Here is a 19,653-nt window from a genome sequence, read left to right as displayed (position 1 = left end):
GAAAAAGAAAAAAGAATCACACACATTGTTTCAGGTAACTAGTTGTTGCATTTAGGTGCTGTCGTAAAATTATTAAACAAGTTTACCAGTTTTGGCAAGTTTCTCTCGAACCACAGTTTGCAAAACTATATACTGCATAAACAAAAATTTAGTGGTATAGTGAAAGAAGAAAAATAAAAAGGAGTGAGATTCTCTCTTTGAATCAGAGTGGCACAAATCTTCAAATATTTCCATTGGTTCCAGATAAGTTTGCTTATTTAAAGTTCTTCAGCATTGGATTATATTGTTGTTATTTAGACAACAAAATCACATTGTTATTATTATTATTATTACTATTATTGTTGTTACTATTGTACATGTCTTTCACCTAAAGGTTGTCACGTAAATCATAAAAATGTCATGATTTTGTTGCATAATAAATAATTTAAAAAAAACACAGTTAAGTCAATACACCTCAGAAAATCTTCAAAGAAATCACGACAAATTATCCAAAGCTAAAACAGAAAGAAAGAAAATAGAAGAGATGGAGTGTCTCGGAACGATTCGAAGCAGGAGTCACGGTGCTGACCCGGAAGCGTTTCAGCGTTGCACAATGCAGTGTTACATGACCTAACGTGGGTTGCCGGAGAAGCGGCTTGTGTGATGCCCACTAGTCCGACATGTCTCCATCAGCAGGACGAGCTCTCAGTGGTTTCACCTCTAGGATCCTTGGCACAGGAATGCGGATTAAAAACGCGTCGGCTTCCGTAGGGTGAGTGAAAATCTGTGACCGGGGCTCAGCGCCTCCTCAATGACCCTCACACTACTGAGGTTTAACCTGAAGGAAAAATATCAAGTATATATTGAATAAAATATGGGTTTTGTTACCAAAGTTCGAGCAAATTCTTGTTTTAATCGACTGTAATATTCGGATCAGTCTCTCTGCTTTGAATGAATCAAAGCGTTATGAATGATTCACGTTTCATTTGCGACAAAATGTAGAGAAATAAATGTTTCCTCTGCTTTATTTCTTATTGCTCTACGTTTCTTGGCAGTCAAGCCTGTTTATTATCCCTTAAATTGTATCTCTGATGCTTAACCACTGCAACAAGAGCAGCTGGTTAGCATCTCAAAAGTTCAAATAATACCTGAACTTTGACCCCAAATCCCAGCGGAGTTAAAACTGGATGAAGTTGAAGCCATCTCTTCCCCAACTCCAACCTCACTTTGCCCATCTTTATAACCATACAGCCAGGCAGATGTTTAAAGCTTATCGGCAAAAGCAGAGGAGGTGGATCAGCAGAGCTAGCTAACAAGTGATCCAGGACGTGTTTCTATGGAATATCGTCTCTCCTGCTCAGAAAATTAGCTGCTAGCATGTTATAATAACCATGAAACCCTCATAAATCTACAATCTTCAGTCAGAGGCTTTTTCAAATCCATTGCGAGACTGACTGCTACTGAGGATCCTTCCTGGCCAGAACATTATAAACCAGATTCTTGGATGACATAACTTTTCTGCCACAATTCTTCCTTCCACTCAACTTTCCATCATTATGTCTGGAAACAGTAGTCTGTTAACATTCCTCTGAGGTATTACTGAGATTTTGCAGCTTACACTCCGTCAGTAACTGTCAGGTATGGACCAGAACATGGCATCCTTTAAATAAAAACAGGAAATAAACACTAATGGAATCTTGGTTTTGTTTCCAGTTATAGTTGCTTTGATTCTTTAATGCATGTTTGAGAAATCCTTTAATCTCCATGGCAACCATTCAGCTATGGAAAACGCCTGAGTGGACCCCCCCCCCCCCCTCCAGCGGTGCAGCTCCTCCCCCACTCAGCTCCTTCAGACTAGCCAGCAGCAATTAGCAAACACCTGTTGGAGTTTCAGAAAGAGCAGGAGTTTTTAAAGGGACAGAGACCCAATTTTAACCAACTGGTGCTAATGAGCAGCATTAGCATGTTGCTAACGAGATGCCTTCTCCCCCTGGACAGTTTGAGGTCGCTATCGCTGACCTCCCCGGCGCCGGCCCGGTCCAAACCGTCGTCAGACGACGAAGCGGTTAGCAGCGAACCCATCAAGTTCTCCACCAGCAAGGCCAGCCACCGGACCTGGAGGGTGGACCGGTCCCTGGGCAGCCAGCACGAGCGGCCCTGGTGGAAGGTGGTGCCCGTCAGCCTGACCATCATTGCCTTCCTGCTGTGGTGCGTCATGAGGCTGGAGACGGACGTCGACACTCAGCTGGAGAAGCAGCTGTACGAACGTTTACCCGGCCTGACGTCGGACCAGGAGGAGGGCGGGAAGGAGTGATGTTTAGCTCTGGGTGGATATTTATTTGTTAAAATTATGTGGACTGATTTAAAGTTTAATGAACCCGTCCCTTTACTTTATGATGTATGTTGGGTCATGGATTGTCTTTTATTAACTTGAATTAAAATAATTGTTTCTGTTAGAAATGCAGCCTCTTTGCTTCAGCATTCAGATTAACGTTGGACAATATGACTGAAAAACGAATAACGTTTCATATCAGTCAATCTAGCCAATTATTGATTAGTTTAGATTTTAGATAAATGAAATATTTCCAAAGTGTTTGTGTGACCTAAACTGTTTAACCCAGTTCTCACTTAAAGTTTTTATTTTTTAGCAGTTTTGAGGCAAAGCGGAAAAACTTGAAACTGCTGCCAGTTACCCAGCAAATCGTTGCTAGTAAATAACTTTATTATCTACTAATATGTTGCATGTTTATCACTTTATTTATTTGGCCTCTTTAACACCTTCATGCTTAGGAGTAAAATTAGTTTTCAGTGGAGTCTGGGAAGGAAATCTAATTATGCCAAACTCAAAAAGCACAGAGGAAAATGTTAAAGTATAATTTTATATCTAAAATTTGTACTAAAACTCAACTTTGTTGCAAAAAAACTTAGCCTTTAATTTAATAAACTTGGTTAAATATAGCAAACATTTTGAAAGAAATCCAGTTCTTATGACTGAATAAAATTTGTACGAGTTCAAAACAATTTGCAAAATCTTTCTAAAGTTTTTCATCTATGATGAATAAAATCCCTTTCCTACAAAAACAACTAAATTTGACATTTTATTTTCTTGTCCCTCCAGTTCCATTAAACTCTAATTCATGAAATGTCAGTCAACTGTTATCAGAACCGTCTCTGTTGTGAAATTTACACATTTCAGGATTTAATATAAATATGATAAACTTCAGCTAAAAATGGACTGGAAATAAAAATGCGGTCAAAGTGAGGTAGCAGAAAGTTTATTTACAGCACAAGAAAATCCCATCGCATGCAGACAGGATAGCAAAGGTTCAGACTAACACGTTAGCAAACATTGAGTGTTGAACAGACGTCGGTGGAGTACAAAAACACGCCTCAAACTACAAATAAAAACCACACATGCTGTTAAATTTAAATTTACAAAACGTCGCCCCCCCGCCCAGTAAAAAGGTTTGACCAGCTCCTCTACGCGCGCTCGCCTCTGATTCGTCGGGCCAGCTGGATGTCTTTGGGCATGATGGTGACTCTCTTGGCGTGGATGGCGCACAGGTTGGTGTCCTCAAACAGGCCGACCAGGTAAGCCTCGCTGGCCTCCTGCGGAGGGAAACGGGCCGTTCAGCAACAAACAAGCCCCGATTTATTAACGAGACAAGAATAAAATATCCGACCTGCAGTGCTCCGATAGCGGCGCTCTGGAAACGCAGGTCGGTCTTGAAGTCCTGAGCGATTTCCCTGACGAGGCGTTGGAACGGCAGCTTCCTGATGAGAAGCTCAGTGGACTTCTGGTACCGACGGATCTCACGCAGAGCAACGGTACCGGGCCTGGAAACACACACACACTTCCTGATTAAAACCTTCAAATCAAAAGCAATATTTAAAGTTTGGACATGATAAACCCGGCTACACATAGTGAACAGTATGCCATTATGTAAATAATGATAAATTTTACCCTAAAAGTATTACTTCTGTGAAACAGGAAGTAAAATCTTCTATGTCAATACAATAAAGTGATCTATCAGTACTCCTGTATTTGAAACACTGCAGGATGAACGATTGTTAAAAAAATAAATAATTTGGTAAACTGATTATATATTGAAAAAAATGGATTAGGAGCTCATGAAGCTGTTCAGCAAAAATAATTTTATAGTTGTTAGGCATATCTTTAATCCAAAAACATTTTTGATTTAATATGAAAAACAGCATCAATAAAATAAACATACACAAATTAAAAAGTTTGTTTCATTCTTTAAGCTTAGTGAATTTAATAACCAAACTTAAACTTACAGTAAAGGTGGATGCAAATTAATCATTTCAAATTTATCAAACATCTGATCGACAGCAAAAACACAAGTTTTTTTTTTTATACAATTTGAGATAAATCCAGACACTGACAGGGTACTTTCATGTGTGGGTTTTATCTTGAAGACTTTATTTAAAAAAGGGAATCAAATAAACTGATTGGTGCATCGCAGCAGCAGTTATATGCATAATTACAAAGGTGTAATTCAAAAAGTCAAAACATTTTCAGAGAAGTTTTGATTGTATTTTCTAGAAAATTTCCTATATGAACTTAAACATATAAATGTAAACTTCCCATAAAAAACTTAAGATTAATCTCAAAATAAAAATCCTCTCTAGAAAAATGTGACTTTACAATTCAGAAATTGTTTTTTCCCCAGCAAATATTCAACTTTTCAAACTCAAATTTCCTAGAGTTTGAGGCAAAAATAGACTCCTTCCGTCCATCTCCAATGACCCTAACGCGCCGCCGTACGTTACAGCCAATAGTATTTATCTGTATTCCAGTGCGGGACAAAGCGAGTGTACCTGTATCTGTGCGGTTTCTTGACACCGCCGGTAGAGGGCGCACTCTTCCTGGCTGCTTTGGTCGCCAGCTGCTTTCTGGGAGCTTTTCCTCCGGTGGATTTACGAGCGGTCTGCTTGGTACGAGCCATTTCTTACAAACTACACGTCGGAAATGTGGGAGAGAAGAAGACAAATGTTGATAAAACTTTACTTTAATTATCCTTATGTACAAATCGTCCGAATACAACTCAAGATAGGCGACATTAACGACACATTACGGTTGACCTCAGAGGGGAGGTGATAACATCTGGCCGCATACATTGGGGGGAAGGAGCTCTAGAATATAAACAATAAACGCTACTGAAGTAGTAATGTCTACAAGAAGCGGGAAAAATGGCGCCTAGTGTTTAAAAGACCACATTATGTGTATTCAGAGTTAAAGCCTCCTCAGTGGAGCCACCATTAAGCTACAGAGGACACACACGTTTCTTTGCTCGCCTACAGTCCAGTTTAGAAGCTGGCAAAGACGGTTATAAAATGGCGCCAGCTTGCTACCAAAGAAGCTAGTAAGATATATGTAATATATAAACACCGATATAGATATATATATAAACACCGCTAACACCAAAACCACTTAAGTATGGTATATCATTGAAAATTACAAATTCATATTTATAGAGTATTACACCACGTAGCGTGATTTAACAGGATTTTACTGGTACCACAATAGAGTTAACTGAGCATGGCGCGCGTTGGTTTATTGTTAACGGTTTCAACGTTTATCAACTGGCCGGAAGCCGCATTAAAGGTAACTTACATCACACAATCGATTAATGTTGATATTAAAAAGTAAAAAAAATTAAAAGAAAGGTAATTTAAAGGACTTACCGTTCTGGTTTGTTCTCACGTCGCTGCTGAAGTTCTTGCTCTCACGTCGTCCGTCTTCAATGCTGGTGGGGGCGGCGAGAGGCGGATTTTATAAGCTAACCGGAGCCGACGTCTAAGCCCCGCCCTTTGTTCAACGCGATTGGTCGAAACTGCCCTGATGACGAAACGTGACCAATAAAGGAGCCAATGAGGATCCTCGTCTACTCCCATGAAACACAGAAGGTATGAATGGAGTCTTTCAAGCATCCGAAGAGGGATTTCTGATCAATTCAGGCAAATAAAACTATTTCCACTGCTATCTGTTGTTCGTACTTCATTCACAGGATTACGTTTTCTTTCGAGGGCTACATTGTTTTATTGCATAAAACTTTTTTATTGCATAAAACAATAAAGCGAAAAATAGCTTTCTTACAAACAATATTCCATTTTTATAACTGAAACATTAAATGTTTCTTAACAGGAAAAGTTAAAAAGCAGTATTTGTGTTCAGTCAGACTCTGGTTTTTGTGAAAGTGGTTGTAAAGAGACGGAATGTTAACTCTAAACTCAGGACAGATCTTCCTCTGAATCCTTTGTGGTTGTTGAAACAGGAGGGAAATGGATGGAGAGTAGCCCGCCACTTTTTCAAATCCCCTCACTGTCACTGTCTTATCCGCACGGAGACCACTCCTTCCGCGTGTTTTTTTCTAAAAAAAAAACCCAACATAATGTTGGACATTTGCTTAGATTAATCTAATGAAGCGATATCTTTGATCGGAACAGGACGATCATGTGAAATGTCACACAAAAACAGTTACTGAGGGATTATTTTTCTTTTCTAAATATGATTTTACTCCGTTGGTACAAAAATAACAGTTAAAGAGCATTGTGTGTTATTTTAACACAGATTAAAATAAGTAGATGGCGTGAGGAAACGGAACTACTTGACTTTGGGGAAAGCGTGAAAGACGGGCATAATACAGAGTGACACTCGCAGTAAGTTTGTATGTAACATTTTTGAACATTTTGATGGGTTAATCAGTATAAATATCTGTATTAGAGTTTTAGTAAACAGGTATTTCGCCGCTGGTGTTTGACACTCGTCGGGTTTGAGTGAAATAAAGCAGAAAGATAATTTAAAGCTGAAAACCAGCGAGGTTTGGAGGAGAGCATGACCGAGGAAACGCTGCTGTTCTTAGGTACGCATCATTCTGCTGCATTTATTTATATCCACACGTGTTCATTTATTTCACTTTCTGTCACTTTATAACCTCAGACTTTCATTTATTAATTTGGGATTTTACTTGACGAACTTAAATCGCCGCATAATTGTGTAATAAAAGTGAAAAGATAACGATGCTTTTGTTGATGATTTTTATTTTACAAATAAAAATCTGAAAAGTTTGGAAGCATTTAGTTGCTGCATTTCTATCAAACGTGATGAGGAGCATCAATAAATATCAGTTTTTAACTCTTTAATTCAGGTCTGGGCTTTGACTAGGCCACTCTAACCCATGATTCTGCTCTGATCTAAACCATCCCAGTTTTAAGCTCGTTTAGTAGTGAGGATTGTGTATTCAGTGTTATGTTAAGTACTTGTTCTTTTCCACATGAAGCCAAAATCGTTTCAGCCATATCGTCCAACATTTTCCCTCGACAGATATTCGAGACTCGAAGATCTCCCCGGCATCTGAAGCTGAGACCAGTGGGTCGCTCTGGACCTCCAGTGATAATTCCTTCAGATTTAACTTTGCCACGGACACCGACACAGCCGCGCCGCCGCCACCGCCGCCGCAGGAGGAAGCGCCTGCAGCCGCATCACTGTCCTTCTCAGGGCAGAGCTCAGCTTTTGCTTTCAACTTTCAAATCCCTCCTTCAGAAGACATGGACACAACAGAGGCTGCAAAACCCGCCTCATTGCTAGGCAACCAACAGAAAGGGCCTTCTCGTCCACATGGGGGCGTCACTGCATGTGAAGTGTCAGATCAGACCAAAACAAAGAAGAAGAAGAAATCTGGGAAGAAGAAGCCATCTGACTCTGAGACTCAGCAGAAACCGACAGAAGAGAATCAGAAAGAGGAAGAGCTGGTCAGAAGTTTACATACACCCCCACGATATTATATCCACTATGAGTTCAGAAGTATCAAAGATTTGCCGTCGCTTCCACTGATATGAAAAAAATGCTGATAGCAACACAAAGAGCTGGACAATAAATCAATAGCAATACGTATCGCGATACATATTGCAGATTAATATCAATAGATAAAACAACTGATGGAATTTTGAATGTTCAATATACAGAATATTTCAGGTTGGTGGAATCAACTAACTCACTCTATGGTTGCCTAGCAACAAGCTGCTGAGCAACTGGAGTAGTTTCCCCACTTTGCCTCATATCTGCTAAAAAATAAAAAACAAAATGGAGGGAAAACCGGATAAAACGGGAAAATTTGGAAGTATTTCAGATATTTAAAGCAAAAATAATAATCAGTAATTTTTGCCATCCACTGATGTAAAACGCTGATATCATGATAAGTTTTTCAGCCACATCGTTCAGCACTAATCTCACCGTTAGTGGAGGTTTAACCAAGGCTGAAATAATTAATTGTGATGAATCAATTATTAAAATTATTGTAAACTACTTTAGTAATCAGTCGTTACCTGGAGTATACAAACAAAAAAAACAAACATTTGCCTAAAAAACACATTCAGAGCAGCAATGAAGAATCCAAAACTGTACAATCGGGAAATGGGCAAATAAATATTGTCTGTAAATATATTTACACAGAACTCTTAAAGTGTCAGTTAGGGTTATTTCTGACCAAAATGTGCAACAGGAACTGTGAGGAATGATCCTCATTTCTTCATGTCTAACTGTGGCTTTGTTTCAGAGCCCAGAAGAGCAGCTGAACAGGGAGCTGAACTGGTGCATCGAGCAGCTGGAGCTGGGAATAAAGTCCCAGAAGGGAACGCCAAAACAGAGTTAGTGTTATTATTTCACCTACACATCATGCAGAGTCACAGGGTGTCACGTTTTCACCCCAGAAAGGTTTTCACCTGTTCTACATGCAAATTAATTTACTCCATTTACTCCTTTAGTGGCAAAGTCAGGTGGAACAGCAAAGAGATGTTATATTTTAAACAAGAAGACAAACAAAATGACTGCAGGTGTGATGTAGGCATGAGCTTAAAGAGAGATGAGAAGTGACAAAAACAGGAAACATGTTGCTCCAAATAAAAAGATGCAAAACGACCGAAATGAGACAAAAAACGTCCCTGGAGAAACAGAATGACTGCAAAATAATAATAAACCTCCAACTGACACCAGAGGAAGCAGCAAAAATATTCAAAAAGAAACCAGTTTAAACTGTGGGGAAGACAGATTAAACACCTGTTTTCTCAGTTTGCCTCATAGGGGGCGATAGAGTGCTGAGTTCTAAACCGTCCACAGAAGAAGAAAAGAAAGTATGTCGTGCGCTAAATACCATGTTTGTGTAGCGCTTTAGCATCAGCTTCTGCTAAATACAATGTTAGTATATTGATTTAGCTCCTACTAAACACCATCTTGTTTTAGGGGTTTACCATTAGTTTACGCTAACTATCATGTTGGTGTAATGTTTTAGCATTAGGTTCTATTAAATACCATGTTGGTATAGCATTTAGCATTAGTTTACGCTAAATACCATGTTAGCATTAGCACCTTAGAATTAGTTTCTGCTAAATATCATGTTGTTGTAGCACTTTAGCATTAGCAGAACTAATGTTCATGATTAGTGCTTTAGGTTTGCATCATCACATCATTAGTCATATTGAGTTTCTAGATGTTTTCTTCCCCGTAGAGGAGGAGGCCTCCCGCGCCCTGAAGACGCTGCGCAGCTCCAAAGCTCCTCTGGTCAAGAAGCGGCAGCTGATGAGAGCCTTGACTGGGGATTACAGGAAGAAGATGGAGGAGGAGAAGAACAAGCAGTTCCAGCTCATTCAGAGCGGTGAGTGAACTGTTTCAGTGAACGCCGTTTGTTTCTGAAGCCATTTTGATCAACACGTTCCTCTCGTCTCAATAGAAACCGCATCGGCTCAGGTCAAAGTGGTGTCGGATTCCCCGAAGAAGTTTGTTTTCCACCGCAGAGCTGAGGCGAGTACCGGTCCAGGAGCCTCACAGGCCCAGCAGCAGCAGACCGAAACCGGACCGCGCGGCGCTGCGACTCAGGAAGAGACGCCGGCCTTCAGCTTCATTCCATCCCAGGAGGAATTTCACTTCAATTTCTTCTGATGTTTCTGGGCTGAAAGAAAGATGGAGTTCCTCCATGAACTGAAATGAGCAACGCTTATTCAAAACACTCAAAAGAGAAGATTTGGTGTGGAAATGGTCCAAATCCAAAAGGCTTTCATTGGTCTGTTTGTTTACATCAATTTTAAATAAAATCTGATTTTCTTCACAATTTCAACATCGTGTCTTTAATTTTGTTGTATTTTTCGTACATTATTTTATTTCGAGTACTGTATTATTACCACTTAGTTCTCGTATTATCCCGATTGTTTATGTATTATCACAACTCTGTTTACTTGTAATCGCGACTTTCTTTTTGTATAATAGCTGCTCTGTTTATAATTGCGACTGCTTTCCTGTTATTGCAACTGTATTCTCTTGTAATTGGTAACGTCAAAAACATCATTTTTGGGCAATTAAATTTTGTTGTTTGATGGAAGCTTTTTTTAATATCAATTAAATAAAAATGCACAAAAAAGGATGAGACATGCAGAGGGGTGAAAAAGTATTCCAGGTTATATTATTTTTACTTCAGAGTTCAATATTTAGGCTGATATACAGAAATAAGATGCAAGAGATAATATTCAGTAGATTTTTATTTGTTTGACAAAATGTTGAAAAGTTGAATTACTAGTATATATAATAATAATAATACATCCAATTTTTATAGTTCTTTTTCGGACACTCAAAGACACTTCACAAGAGAAGAATAAAATATACTATACACACACACATACATATAATTTATTTGTATAACTTTTGTTTTATTTGTATTTTTTACCTCCCTAAAATGTGTTACTGTCCTGTCTACCCATCCATGTGAGCATTTTCCCATGTGAACATTTTCCGGGGAGGCGCCACTGGCAGAATATATAAGATATCAGAGAGAAAAACGGCTTAATTAAGTTTAATTACTTCATTTAAATTTCGACCACATTTTAAATGGGGCGTCTTTTTCAATTTATTCTAAGATTTTACCTTTTTAACCGCGTTCACACTCTAATTCAGAAGGTGGCGGTAATGCACACTCAAAGTTCTGCGTGCAATCCACGAAGAAGAAAAGAACCGGAAGGGGCGGTTTGTGTTTCTACACGAGCACAATTGAGTGTGGCAAAGAAAGGGAAAAGTTTTTTAAATTTGGAAAAGTTTGCTGTGTTGCTTAAAGAATTTTCTAGTTTGCTGTAAGTTTTAACCTTTGACCTTTAGACGCCGTTAAACGCCTGACTCCGGTGTCTCCAGGTTACGAAGCTTTACCGGGCGGAGATAACGGTTTTCTCCGCTAAGCTAGCCTCGCTAATAATATTCGATTTCTGGCACAGGACCGGTTCTGAGACCGGGGTTCTGTCGTTTCAAGCCGGTTTGTTTGGTTTCAGGAGGGGAAATGTCCGAGTTAAGTGACGAGGCCAGCGAGTCGGAGCAGCTGGGGGCCAGCCTCTCCCTCTGGCTGGGAGACTCCCTGCTGCGCCCGGAGGAGCTGGACGTCCCGCTGGACCTGCACACCGCCTGCTCCATCGGCCAGTACGACGTGGTGGCGGAGTGCATCAAAAAGTGAGCATCTGCACCAACTAGCCCTTAAAACTATCTATCTACATTACAGGAATTACTGAAATTATCACAAGAGGCAACAAGAGCTGGGTAGTAATTTACTTGTGTAACTTCTTTGAAAAAAATTTACTTTTAAGAGTATTTTTCCTACGCTGTACTTTTTACTTTTACTTGAGTAATTTTATTATGACCTATCGCTACTACTAGTAAAATTTCTAGATTCTCTACCTACTGAATGAAAAAAAGTGTTTTAATCAAAAATTCACCAGACACATCGATATGAGAACAAAATCCAGAACAAAGTTGTGATAATATGATAAATAATAACGATACGAGAACGAAGTCGCGATGATACGACAATAAAGTTGTAATGATAAAAGAACTGTTGAAATAATAAGAGAACAAAGTAGTATGACACAAAAGTTGTAATACTACCAGAATAGTCGTAGTAATACAATATAATCGCAATAATAGGAGAACAGTGTGTAATATTACAAGAATAACTGAAAATACGACAAAAATCGAATCGTGACCCTAAAAATCGAATAAACACCGAGATATTTTCATCTCTGTGACTCGTCGGCTTCCTCCTACGCTGAGTTCAGTGTCTGTGTCCAGGCGGGAGGTGGACCTGGACAGGAAGAACCTGGGCGGATGGACGCCGCTCATGTACGCCGCCTACATCGGCCATGACAACATCGCCAACCTGCTGCTGGAGGCCGGAGTGAACGTGAACGCCGCCACGCCGAAAGGCCTCACGCCTCTGATGCTAGCAGCTAGCTGCGGGAACGAAAGCATAGCCTACTTCCTGCTGCAGGTACAGCATCCGCCTGCTAAAAATAATAATAATTAATCCAGATTATATTCTGTTTAATTTAATTTATTTGTTAGGGACAACGCACATTAATTAACTTTTTAATGTTAATTTCCTTTTCACCCTGTTTTCTTTCTTTTTTCCATTTCTTCCTTCCTCTACCTGTTTCTTTTCTTTCTTTCCATTTTCTGTATCTTAAAGCAGTTGGAGTCTTTAGTAAAGCGTCTTTACGATGGTTCTGATTAACTGTAAAGAATCGGTCCAGTGTCTGACGGTGGTTCTGATTGTACCGGTCCAGTGTCTGGCGGTGGTTCTGATTAACTGTAAAGAATCGGTCCAGTGTCTGACGGTGGTTCTGATTGTACCGGTCCAGTGTCTGGCGGTGGTTCTGATTAACTGTAAAGAATCGGTCCAGTGTCTGACGGTGGTTCTGATTGTACCGGTCCAGTGTCTGGCGGTGGTTCTGATTGTACCGGTCCAGTGTGTGATGGTTTGTCGTCTCTTCCTGTAGCAGGGGGCGGAGCTGGAGCTGAGGGACGCCAGAGGCTGGACGGCTCTGTTTCACTGCACCAGCACCGGCCACCAGCAGATGGTCAAGTTCCTGCTGGACAACAACGCCGACGCCAACGTCAGGTCGGTGTTCAGAACCAGAACCAGAGCGGATCTGACCCAGATGTTTCTAAACTGTTTTCCCCTCATCTGGCAGGGAACCGGGGTCAGAGTTCACTCCTCTGATGGAGGCCACTGCGTCTGGACACGAAATCATCGTTCAATACCTGCTGGATCACGTGAGTGGCCATGATAACGCCCCCTGCTGGTGGCTGAAGGGATTTAACTCTATAAACTTTTCTCCTTTTGCTTCAGAAAGTAAAAGTGGGCGATCGAAACGCCAAAGGAGAGACGGCGCGCGCCCTCGCCATGATGTACGGCTACACCAAGATCGTCGGCCTCATCGACTCTCGATCTCCAAGAATTAAACCAGGTTTCTTTTTATTTTTTAAAAACTAAAATCAGGGCTGGACAATACATCAATAACGACCTATTTCGCAATAGACACCTGATCAATATCAACAAATAATACGTTTGATAGAATATTCAGTTGAATCAACTAACTCTCTCATTCTCTGGTTGCCTAGCAACAACCTGCTGAGTTACTGGCAGGAACAGTTTCAAGTTTTCTCATCGTTCCTCATAACTACTAAAATATAAAAAAAGATGTAGAGAGAAAACTGATGATCATGAAAAGTCACACCATCAGTTTGGTTGTATTTCAGATATTTAAAACAAAAAACTAATCAATAATTATCTGTATCAACTGATACAAAACACAAGTTTTTCAGCCATATCGTCCTGCTCTAATCATTTAATTATTGGAGGTTTTAACCAGGGTTGAAACGGTTAATCGATTATTAAAATAATCGTCAACTAACTGTTAACTGGAGCGTACAGACTGTTCAAAATTGGAAAAATAAAAACATAAAAATCATTTTTCTGCTGTTCTTAAACTCGTCAGGCCACTTTGGAGACCTGAGCTCCTCGGAGGACTCGGACGGCTCGCCGCCCAGGACTCGGTCCGGCCGCAGCCGGGTCAAAGGCGTCAGCATCCACGACGGGCCGCAGGCCATCGCCAAGTTCAGAGTGGGAGGGAAGAGCAAACCGAGCGGTGGGTCACGTTAAATATGGCCGACGTATTCACACCCCTAACCTGAACTGATCACAGAAATTATACTGAAGTATTTGGTGTAAAAAGCAACTAACTGATCAAAACCTCAATTATTGAATATTTAAAAGCTACTTTATAAGATGAACCAAAATTAAAACAATACATGTAAAAAATAACAGTTACAAAATAAACTCAGGCAAAAGAAACATTTTTCTAATTCAGTTTCTTTCAAAATAAAATTTATGAAACAAACTGCAGGCGTGTTTCTGTCTGGTTGATTTCTAGTTAAAACATGTTTGTTCTCCGATCAGTGAAGATAAAACAGAACAAACATGCAGAAACATTTGTTCTCTTCATATTAAATGCAAAATGTTTATTTTTTTTCAGTTTTCATCTTAATTCAGTCTGTTGTTCTTTCAGCAAATGGTCTTTAGTACTAAAGTTAACAATCGATTACTATATTAGCTCATGGTTATTGATCACAATTAATTGTTTTCAATTATTGATTAATCAGATTAATCCTTTATTTCAATATCATTAATCATGATTGATCATTTCAAGAATCAATAAATCAGAATTAATCTTGTTTACCAAGATTCTTAATTAATCTGATTAATCTCAATTGGGTTTTTTTTCAAAATCAATGAATCATGATTAATTGTTCAGTAATCAATAATTCAGATTAATTAGCTATTTGAATAATTGTTAATCACCATTGTTTTCAATAATTGATTAATTGTGGTTAATTATTTATTTGATTATTCTGATTAATCAAAATTAATTGTTTATTTAAAGATCGATTAATCGTGATTAATCGTTTCAGCCCTAATCTCTGAAGATGTGATTTCTGTTTGTTTTCTTACCGGACTTCCTCCCGTCCTCCAGAACCGCCCGCTGCGCTGCCCGGCTTCACGCCGTACGGCGAGCAGAGCGAGAGCATCTGCTACCGGGACGTGACATCACCGATCAACGAGCTGGACGGTCAGAGCCACAGCAGCAGAGGTCAGAGGTCAGACCCAGGAGGTAAGCCGGTGTTTGATTGGTGTTGGTGAAGAGCTGGATGTCTCTGCAGACGACAGCCCGTTCTTTGAGAGCGACATGCCCACCATGAGGAGCAGCAGCAGCAGCAGCGACGGCCTGCCTCACGCGGTTGGACTCAGCTGGGAAGGATCCGTGGAGAGCAACGAGGTGCGTTCGCCTCGCCACTCTGACTTACTCTGACTTCCTGTTAGCTGCTGAAGCTCATGTTCCTCCACCAGGACTCGGATCAGAGCCGGAGGAGCAGCTCCCGCCGGACAAATAAGAGTCACTCCAAAGGAAAGACGCGGCACGCCATCAGTGACGCGGCTCTGTCCGGCGGGACGGGAAACGGCAGCAAACACGCACAGGGCGGGCCGCAGCCATCTTACTCCGGTCCGAAGGTCAGGCTACTTCCGGGTTACGCTTCGATTTAGCGTTGGTTTGGTTTTTCACTTCCTGTTTCCCTGCAGGATCTGGCAGAGTTCCTGGAGCAAATCGGCTTCTCCAAATATCTCCCGCTACTGGAAGAACAGGACATTGACCTGCGGATATTTCTCACGCTGACGGAGAACGATCTGAAGGAAATCGGGATTACGTGAGAATTTCTTTTGCTCTTTTACTACGGAGAACTAGGGCCAGGCTAAGAGATTTTTAGTTTCTAGAATAAAGTCATAATACGAGAACGAAGTCGTGATACTATAAAAATAAATGTGTGATCATTTTTAGCTTTTTCAGTCAAAGCAATACAACAAAGTTGTAATACAAGAATAACATAGTAACTGACAGTCAAGATCACACGAGAATAAAGTCGTAATAATACAACAAACGACTTTATTCTGGTTATGCTGCATTTTATTCTGCTAATATTTTGACTTTATCTTGTAATAATAATTTTAGAAGTTCTTGGTGTGTCTGTCGTCCATTTAAACTCCAGTCTCTGCTTTGTGGCGGTTCTGAGAGGCTCTGTGTTTTTCAGGCTGTTTGGTCCCAAACGGAAGATGACGTCGGCCATCGCGCGGTGGCACAGCAGCGCGCCGCCGCCCAGCGACGCCCTGGAGCAAGCGTACGCCGACCAGCTGGAAGCAGAGATGCAGGAAATGGCCATCCAGCTCCACAAGGTGACCAAAGCGGATCAGAGCTTCACACACATTAAATCACTTCTGGGCCTCTAGAGACACTTTTTAACCATTTGGGTTTATAACGCTGCACCAAGCAGAAGCTTCTATATTTGAATGTGTGAAAAGAAAATCCAGAATCAGTGTTGGCCACGGCTAACTAATCCTAAAACATTCAACAAACATCAGGTTTTGTCCCTGTATGTTTCTTGTTTTAATTAAGTCATTGGGAGGAAATAGAGGAAATGGAACTGCTGCGCAGTCTTCCTGCACTTCAAAATAAAAGCAGTAATATAAAAGTAAATACTTGAATTCTAAAGTCAATAACAAAAAGTTAAATTCAGATGTTGAACTTCATTGAACTAAAAGTTTACAAAATAGGAAAGTAAATTAGTGCTTTAGGAATTATCCAGAAAAAAATATTTAGGGAAAGCTAACATCACTAAACATTTTCAAAATGAGCAAAAATGTTAATGTGCTGAATGAAAAATTAGCTTTGCTATTAGCAGAAGTTAGCCCTCCACTACAGCCGAGTAAATTAGAGCTTTAGACTTGATCTGGAAATAGCACTAAACATTTTTCAAAATTAGCAAAAATACCAAAAGCACTAAATAAAACAAGCTCTGCTATTAGTGGAAGTTTGCTCACCCAGTCCAGAATAAATCCAGATTGAAGTTGTGTAGTTATAGTTCCCATAAAACGAGTGGCTCTGGTTCAGCCGAGCTTCTTCTTGTCCGCCTGAACGCCGGCAGCGATGTGAGGAAATCGAGAGCCTGGAGAGCCAGGTGTCTCAGGAGAAGGAGCTGCGGACGGTGATGGAGGGCTGCCTGATGGAGGACAAAAAGGCCTGGAAGAAGGTCCAGTCTGAGCTGGTGGAGAACCACCGGCTGGCTCAGGACATGAGCGCCACGCTGACCAAGGCCAGGGCCTGCTGGGCCGAGTTGCTGGCCTGCTTCACGCCCGACCGGAGCAGCGGTTCCGACCCGGCAGGTACAACAGTTCTGATGTTAAATCTCACATTTATTTTTAGCAAAACTTAGTGACTCTTTATTTTTTTCTTGTACTTGTAGAGAGGCTGAGATGTTCCAATATGGCGGAGCTCATGAAGAAGCTGGAGTCCTTTCAGGACAAAATGGGTACACTGAGTTCAGTGCTTCAGATTAAAATGGTGAAGATTTAACTCTGACGTTTGATGTGATTACAGCAGGGACGGTGGAAACCCTGCAGCAGAGCCTGAGGCGGCTGAGCGCCCCGGAGAAGGTCTCAGACAGCTGGGATCGCCCCTAACCTGCTTCATAAGGTCATAAGGTAACCTGCTTCAAAGTCAGTCCACGCAGCCTCACAAAGACTCAAAGGGAACTTATTATGCCAAATTCACACTTTGCACATTTTAGTACTTTCCTTTGGGTTTCCAAAAACAACCCAAGCGCTTAAAAAAACAGTTTTTTAAGTTTCAAGACATCTTCATTGCGTTCTGTGATTTGAGGCTACCGCTAACTAGCTGCTGCTAGTTAGCTCCTAGCATTCCTGCGTCTCTTCTGGCTGGATGACGTATTATCTTTTTTTTTTTTTTTGACGGATTATCGTCTTCATCTCAAATTAACTGAAACCAGCTTCTCTCCGCTGCTTTGTAAAGGGTTACTGTGAATATTTGACGGAGGGTGAGCCAACCACCCAGAACCGCCGCTGGAAGACAGTCACTGCGCCGTAGCGAGTCTAGCAGCACCAGCTGCCTCTGATTGGCTACCTGCTGCCCGCCTCTGATTGGCTGAAGGACCTGCGCTTGCCCAGTTGAGGGCGGGAGCAACTCAGCTGCTGCAGGGAAACGACAAGCAGGCAGGAAGAGGTCATGACCCTCACCGCTTGTACTGGTGTGTTGCGCTCAGCGTGCAAAGGCACAGAGAGGAAGAAAAGGAGGAAGAAATGATGGAAAATTAAATGTAATCTGTTTGTTCTAGTTTTAGTGAAAGTCCTGCTGATTTTGAATGAAATTATTTGTTTTCTTATACAGTGATCCCTCGTTTTTCGCGGGGGTTCCGTTCCAAAAAGAACCCGTGCTAAGCGAAACCCGCGAAGTAGGAACCTTTATTTTTTTAACAATTATTATGCAATGAAATATTCAACAAAACCTTTTTTACAGGGCATTTTTTAACAAATCAAAGTACTGTATAAACGTTTATCCTTTTTTTTTTTTTTTTTTATTTTACAAATAACTACTATACTGAAAAATAATTATTTTAATCATCAATACGAACTGAAGGCTTCAAATTGCGGAGATCAGCGCCGCCCCACCGCGACCCGAGTCATTGGATTAGAACGGAAAAAAATGATTATGAAAAACAAAACAAAGTGCAGTTGGACAAATAGTGACTCACCTGTATATCACTGCTCTTCTGACTGAGCCGCTGCAGCCTGACTCCGATCGGTAGCGGTTTTTTTTTTTTTTTCTTCTTCTAAAGCCCGCGGTGCAGGTGTGTTTTTTGAGAGAAGAACATAGTTATCGGTAGCTGTCGTCGCTCTTTTTTATTCTGGGCAAAAGATTCTTATAAACCGACATGCCACCATCGATTATGTTAAATCTAACAAGCTGTTTTACGTTTGTGTACATATTAAACCGCAACGTTGTTGACACACAGGTAGAGAAGCAGAGACTGTTTAGCGAAATAGCGAGGGTTCACTGTATCTGAAATCTGTTCCCAGTGGCGCCCTCTTGTGGTTAACATGAACTGTTTTCATGGCAAAAAGTAAATTTCACAAATTTTGAGATTAATCTCAGAAATAGATTTTTTACTTGGAAGTGTACTGTTTTTGTTGCATGGCAGCCCATAGACTAAATTGTATTAAGGCCAGAATAAGATTTTTTTTTTTAGCAGAATACAGACGCAATATTACTTAGTATTACACTGCAAAAACACAAAATTTTACCAAGCATTTTCCCTGTTTTTTAGTGCAAATGTCTTATTACACTTGAAATAAGACAAAACAAGTAAAAGTTTAGTAAGATATGAGCTTGTTTTATGTCAATTCCTTAATATTGATTTTAGAAAAGTACTAATTCCACTGGCAGATTATTTCAATTGTAACAAGACATTTAATAAGTCTTATTAGTGAAATCTGCCAATTGTTTCACTTTTTAAAACAAGCTGTTATACATGTTGTTAAAAATGTGCTTATACGATAGTTTTGTCTTATTTAATTTGTAAAAATATATTTGCACAAGAAACTAAACCAAAAATACTTGGTAAAATTTTGTGTATTTGCATTGTATGACAGTAGAGTCAAAATAATACCAGAGTAAAGTAAAAAACTGTATTTGCTCACATTAAATCTTTAACTCTAGAAGCTTTTTTTCCCAGGTAAAATTGCATCTTTATTTTGCTAATATTTTATTCTCATAATTAAACAAAAATTCTCATAACTTGGCCTCAATACTCCAAACTTACAGGATAAAAATGTTTCCTGTAATTTGTTTTTTTTAAATTAAGGTTCAGAAATGACTAAAATTGCATCCGATATGAAAAAAAAAATCCAAATTAAAGTTTATTTTTGTTGTGACAGAATA

General features: G+C 40.2%; 4 protein-coding genes across 6 annotated transcripts; 3 read left to right on the top strand and 1 right to left on the bottom strand.

The window, feature by feature from the left end:
* Positions 1–561: 561 nt before the first annotated feature.
* uqcc4 (ubiquinol-cytochrome c reductase complex assembly factor 4) lies at positions 562–3,364 on the top strand. Its single transcript, XM_028045332.1, has 2 exons — positions 562–751; positions 1,978–3,364. Exons 1-2 carry the CDS (start codon positions 660–662, stop codon positions 2,291–2,293), a joined length of 408 nt encoding a protein of 135 aa, XP_027901133.1. The 5' UTR covers positions 562–659; the 3' UTR covers positions 2,294–3,364.
* On the bottom strand, positions 3,239–5,842 carry h3f3d (H3 histone, family 3D). The gene is made up of 4 exons (XM_028045321.1): positions 5,689–5,842; positions 4,822–4,959; positions 3,663–3,816; positions 3,239–3,588 (listed from the first exon to the last, which is right to left on the bottom strand). The coding sequence occupies exons 2-4, from the start codon at positions 4,947–4,949 to the stop codon at positions 3,460–3,462; spliced, it is 411 nt and encodes a 136-aa protein (XP_027901122.1). The 5' UTR covers positions 4,950–4,959; positions 5,689–5,842; the 3' UTR covers positions 3,239–3,459.
* Positions 5,843–6,609: 767 nt separating this feature from the next.
* On the top strand, positions 6,610–10,368 carry c2h8orf33 (chromosome 2 C8orf33 homolog). Of its 2 annotated transcripts, none has more exons than XM_028045296.1 (5): positions 6,610–6,866; positions 7,328–7,755; positions 8,559–8,649; positions 9,489–9,653; positions 9,729–10,368. In XM_028045296.1, the coding sequence occupies exons 1-5, from the start codon at positions 6,839–6,841 to the stop codon at positions 9,935–9,937; spliced, it is 921 nt and encodes a 306-aa protein (XP_027901097.1). In that variant the 5' UTR covers positions 6,610–6,838; the 3' UTR covers positions 9,938–10,368. The 2 variants fall into 2 exon arrangements, with proteins under 2 accessions (XP_027901097.1, XP_027901108.1); XM_028045307.1 differs by having other exon boundaries at positions 6,615–6,866; positions 9,507–9,653.
* Positions 10,369–10,976: 608 nt separating this feature from the next.
* anks3 (ankyrin repeat and sterile alpha motif domain containing 3) lies at positions 10,977–18,097 on the top strand. 2 transcript variants are annotated; one of them, XM_028037256.1, is made up of 16 exons: positions 10,977–11,115; positions 11,308–11,482; positions 12,098–12,296; positions 12,805–12,926; positions 13,000–13,081; positions 13,158–13,275; positions 13,807–13,956; positions 14,842–14,958; positions 15,029–15,144; positions 15,216–15,377; positions 15,447–15,571; positions 15,953–16,094; positions 16,844–17,081; positions 17,162–17,227; positions 17,296–17,391; positions 17,728–18,097. In XM_028037256.1, exons 2-15 carry the CDS (start codon positions 11,316–11,318, stop codon positions 17,376–17,378), a joined length of 1,887 nt encoding a protein of 628 aa, XP_027893057.1. In that variant the 5' UTR covers positions 10,977–11,115; positions 11,308–11,315; the 3' UTR covers positions 17,379–17,391; positions 17,728–18,097. The 2 variants fall into 2 exon arrangements, with proteins under 2 accessions (XP_027893057.1, XP_027893058.1); XM_028037257.1 differs by lacking the exon at positions 10,977–11,115 and having other exon boundaries at positions 11,380–11,482; positions 12,085–12,296.
* Positions 18,098–19,653: the final 1,556 nt, after the last annotated feature.

The sequence above is a fragment of the Xiphophorus couchianus genome, chromosome 2, assembly GCF_001444195.1.
Source record: "Xiphophorus couchianus chromosome 2, X_couchianus-1.0, whole genome shotgun sequence".
NCBI classification, from domain to species: Eukaryota; Metazoa; Chordata; class Actinopteri; order Cyprinodontiformes; family Poeciliidae; genus Xiphophorus; species Xiphophorus couchianus.
Note: the sequence above shows the minus strand (reverse complement) of the source record. Positions and strands in the feature narration are given on the sequence as shown.

What these genes read in the sequence shown, in the direction of transcription:
- uqcc4 (XM_028045332.1), top strand. Translation starts at nt 660, where the DNA reads ATGTCTCCATCAGCAGGACGAGCTCTCAGTGGTTTCACCTCTAGGATC. An exon ending in AACGCGTCGGCTTCCGTAGG is followed by an intron (nt 752 to 1,977) that starts GTGAGTGAAAAT and finishes CCCCCTGGACAG; the next exon opens with TTTGAGGTCGCTATCGCTGA.
- h3f3d (XM_028045321.1), bottom strand. Translation starts at nt 4,949, where the DNA reads ATGGCTCGTACCAAGCAGACCGCTCGTAAATCCACCGGAGGAAAAGCT. An exon ending in AAGAAACCGCACAGATACAG is followed by an intron (nt 3,817 to 4,821) that starts GTACACTCGCTT and finishes GTGTGTTTCCAG; the next exon opens with GCCCGGTACCGTTGCTCTGC. An exon ending in CCGCTATCGGAGCACTGCAG is followed by an intron (nt 3,589 to 3,662) that starts GTCGGATATTTT and finishes TTCCCTCCGCAG; the next exon opens with GAGGCCAGCGAGGCTTACCT.
- c2h8orf33 (XM_028045296.1), top strand. Translation starts at nt 6,839, where the DNA reads ATGACCGAGGAAACGCTGCTGTTCTTAG. An exon ending in GGAAACGCTGCTGTTCTTAG is followed by an intron (nt 6,867 to 7,327) that starts GTACGCATCATT and finishes TTCCCTCGACAG; the next exon opens with ATATTCGAGACTCGAAGATC. An exon ending in ATCAGAAAGAGGAAGAGCTG is followed by an intron (nt 7,756 to 8,558) that starts GTCAGAAGTTTA and finishes GCTTTGTTTCAG; the next exon opens with AGCCCAGAAGAGCAGCTGAA.
- anks3 (XM_028037256.1), top strand. Translation starts at nt 11,316, where the DNA reads ATGTCCGAGTTAAGTGACGAGGCCAGCGAGTCGGAGCAGCTGGGGGCC. An exon ending in TCAGAGCCACAGCAGCAGAG is followed by an intron (nt 14,959 to 15,028) that starts GTCAGAGGTCAG and finishes ATGTCTCTGCAG; the next exon opens with ACGACAGCCCGTTCTTTGAG. An exon ending in CATCTTACTCCGGTCCGAAG is followed by an intron (nt 15,378 to 15,446) that starts GTCAGGCTACTT and finishes GTTTCCCTGCAG; the next exon opens with GATCTGGCAGAGTTCCTGGA.